The 2,658-nt window shown below is 58.0% G+C and overlaps 1 protein-coding gene across 1 annotated transcript in view; it reads right to left on the reverse strand.

The window, feature by feature from the left end:
* Positions 1-227: 227 nt before the first annotated feature.
* The window catches only part of ZBTB7A (zinc finger and BTB domain containing 7A), a 14,930-nt gene continuing 12,499 nt past the window's right edge, over positions 228-2,658 (reverse strand). The window contains exon 4 of the mRNA XM_026041484.1: positions 228-973. Within this exon, the coding sequence (XP_025897269.1) occupies positions 526-973 (448 nt within the window). The 3' untranslated portion in view covers positions 228-525. The remainder of the gene's footprint in view (positions 974-2,658) is intronic.

Consider the following 2,658-nt stretch of genomic DNA (forward strand, 5'->3'; position numbering starts at 1 on the left):
GATGCCCTGACCACCGAACATCTCACGTGGCTGGGGCTGAAACTCTGCAAGGACAGAGCGGAAAACGCTGCTCCCGGTGCTTGCCGGGCCAGTCCTCTGAGGCACCGCGTGTACCGTCCTCCAAGAGCCCTTCAACTCTTACCATTTTTTTAAACTTTTTTTTTTTTTTTTAAATAGATATCTCTCTGAAATAATTTTTTTTTTCTTTCTTTAACGTGTGCCTAGACACAAAATAAAGCTTTGGATTTACATGGAAGCTCCTTTTCCATGCGACAGAGCCACTTTCCATCCCCAGCCCGTGCTTCCTAGCGACTGCCTTTCACAAGAAAAGGTCCTTGGCTACGGAGGGGTCCTCGGGGGAGCCCTAGTTACGATGGTAAGATTGGAAACATAATATATATATATATATCTGTCTTTCTTAAAAAAAGGGAGAGAAACATCTTTAAAGAGAAAATCGGAGGAAAAGTACTAACTAGATTTTGTGACACTTTTTTTTTTTTTTTTTTGTGTGTGTTTGTTTTTGGTTTAGGAGAGTCCTTGCGTGTTACCCTCCGTCGACCCTCCTGCTACATTCAACCTCGGCGCTTCGTTATTCGAGCTCTCCTCAAAGTGCTGCTCTGGGCCGTTCCTCTCCGCGGCATCCTCCGACTCCTGGCTCTCGCCGCCAGCCGCGTAGCTCCCGTCTTCGGGGTTGCCCGTGAGGGTGGGCAGGCTGCCGGCCTCCCGCACCCGCGGCTTGCGGCCCCTCCTCGAGGGGATGCCGTTGCAACCATCTTTTTTAAGGTGCCTGTGCAAGTGGTCGGAGCGGACGAAAGTCTTGGAGCAGCTGTCGCACTGGTAGGGCCGCAGGCCGGTGTGGACGCGCATGTGGTTCTTCAAGTCGTAGTTGTGAGCAAAAGCGGCGCCGCACTGCTGGCACAAGTACGGCTTCTCCCCTGTGTGTTTCCTCATGTGAACCTTCAGCTTGTCCTGCCTGCGTGGGAGAGAAAGGACAGGGAAGGGGGACGGGGATGGGGGGTCAGTGGGGCTGGGCTGAAGCCCTGGGGGCCGCAGGGTCCGGCTGTGGCCCCTGCGCTTGGACGCAGGCCTGGGGGTTGTATCCGGCCACCGCATCCAGCCCTCGCGGCTTCCCGGGAGCTGGCAGCTTGCCGTCAGGGGCAAAAGACGGCAGCCCCCGCGGGAAACGTGCCGTTGCCGGCCGCGTTTGCTGGCCCACGAGAGGAGCTGGCGCCGCTCTTGGCAGAGGCAGCGTTCCAAAAGCCACTGCTCCGGCTAGGACGGCGCGCGCCGGCCGAGGGCAGTTTCAGCAGCCAGGCTGCCTGCCAAAAGGGCCACAGGAACCCGCGCCGTTCGGTTCTTCCTGCAGGAAAATCGGCGGCGAAGCGCAGCGAGGGGCAAGGAGCGCCGGAGCATCACCGCACCGGGTGAAAATGCTCCGCGAGCCGGGAGGAGCCGCGGCCGCGCGGCAGGACGAGCCTGAAGGGGAGCACCGCTGTGGGAAAGGGGACCCCCAGCTTTTCCTTTCTGACACCGATTTGGCCCGTGCCACGCTGGCAGGGTCAGAGCACAGAGGTGGTAACCTCATGCTAGTTTTTGGGCTGATCCCCACCAGGGCTGAAAAGCTAGGCCTGGGTTAAAGCAAGCTAGGGGGTCAAACAAGCAGCACTTGAAAGCAGGCTTCAGCCCTACATCTGATTTTGTAAAATTCCTTTTTTCCTTTCTCTTGGGAGATTCGAAGAGCACCAGCACTGCTCCACCCTGGGCAAGCCAAGCGCAACCAGGAAGAGAAAGGGCCCAACAGAAAGAATAGAAAAAATGGTGTCAACCTGACGGAAGGGCTTTAAGGGCTTCTTGTGAGGCTGCTGGGGACGAGGGGCGGCAAGGCAACCACCCAGTGCCGAAAAGGGCAGGCGAGCAGAGGGCAAGCACTAAGCGCTAGCAAAGCAGGCAGGGCGGATGCTGCGCCCCTGCAGCACCTAAGCAGAGCTTTTTCCCCCGTCGGGCCGGTGGCAGCCTTCAGCCATCTTCCTCCTCCTCCTCTTCGTCTTCCTTGGGGCTTGGCTCCCCACCCCACCCCAGCTCCTGAAGAGCGGATGGTGCTTTGCTCTACGCGGGCCCTGGGCCACCAGCAGCCCTGGCAAAGCAGCGGAGGCGAGTGGGAGCGGGAAAGCAGCTGTGATTTTGGGCTGCAGTCTCCAGACAGATTTTCCATAGGCACTGCCTTAGGCCTGAGTCAGCACTTCAGAGGTCAGGGAACGGCTGCCATAAAAAAAGAAAAGGAAAGTCCGAGCAGCGGCAGGTCTTCGCTGCTGAGCGGTGTGGAGATGGGAGAGGCAATGGAAGGGCAGGTGGGCTGGCGAGGTGGGCAAGGAGGCGGCCTGGACTCTCCCGATCCACTGGGGCATTTTGGTAGCCAAATACAGGCTTGCAGGGGGAGCGGGGTGACTTTGGCCTGGAAACAACACGGCCCCAGCCTGTTATGAAACGGCCCTGTTTATAACTTTGGGCTAGGGTAAGGACAAAGTTTCCATCCCATCCTTTTCTTTTTCCCTCTCCTTTAAACACACGAAACTTCATCCTTTCCTGATCGTTTCATCGCTACCACCGTTGAGGCGGCAAGGCCTCCCTGGGCCTCGGCCTGGCCGGCCGTGCGCCGCC

This window comes from Nothoprocta perdicaria, unplaced genomic scaffold (genome assembly GCF_003342845.1).
Source record: "Nothoprocta perdicaria isolate Ctin4 unplaced genomic scaffold, notPer1 scaffold_286, whole genome shotgun sequence".
Classification (NCBI taxonomy): Eukaryota; Metazoa; Chordata; class Aves; order Tinamiformes; family Tinamidae; genus Nothoprocta; species Nothoprocta perdicaria.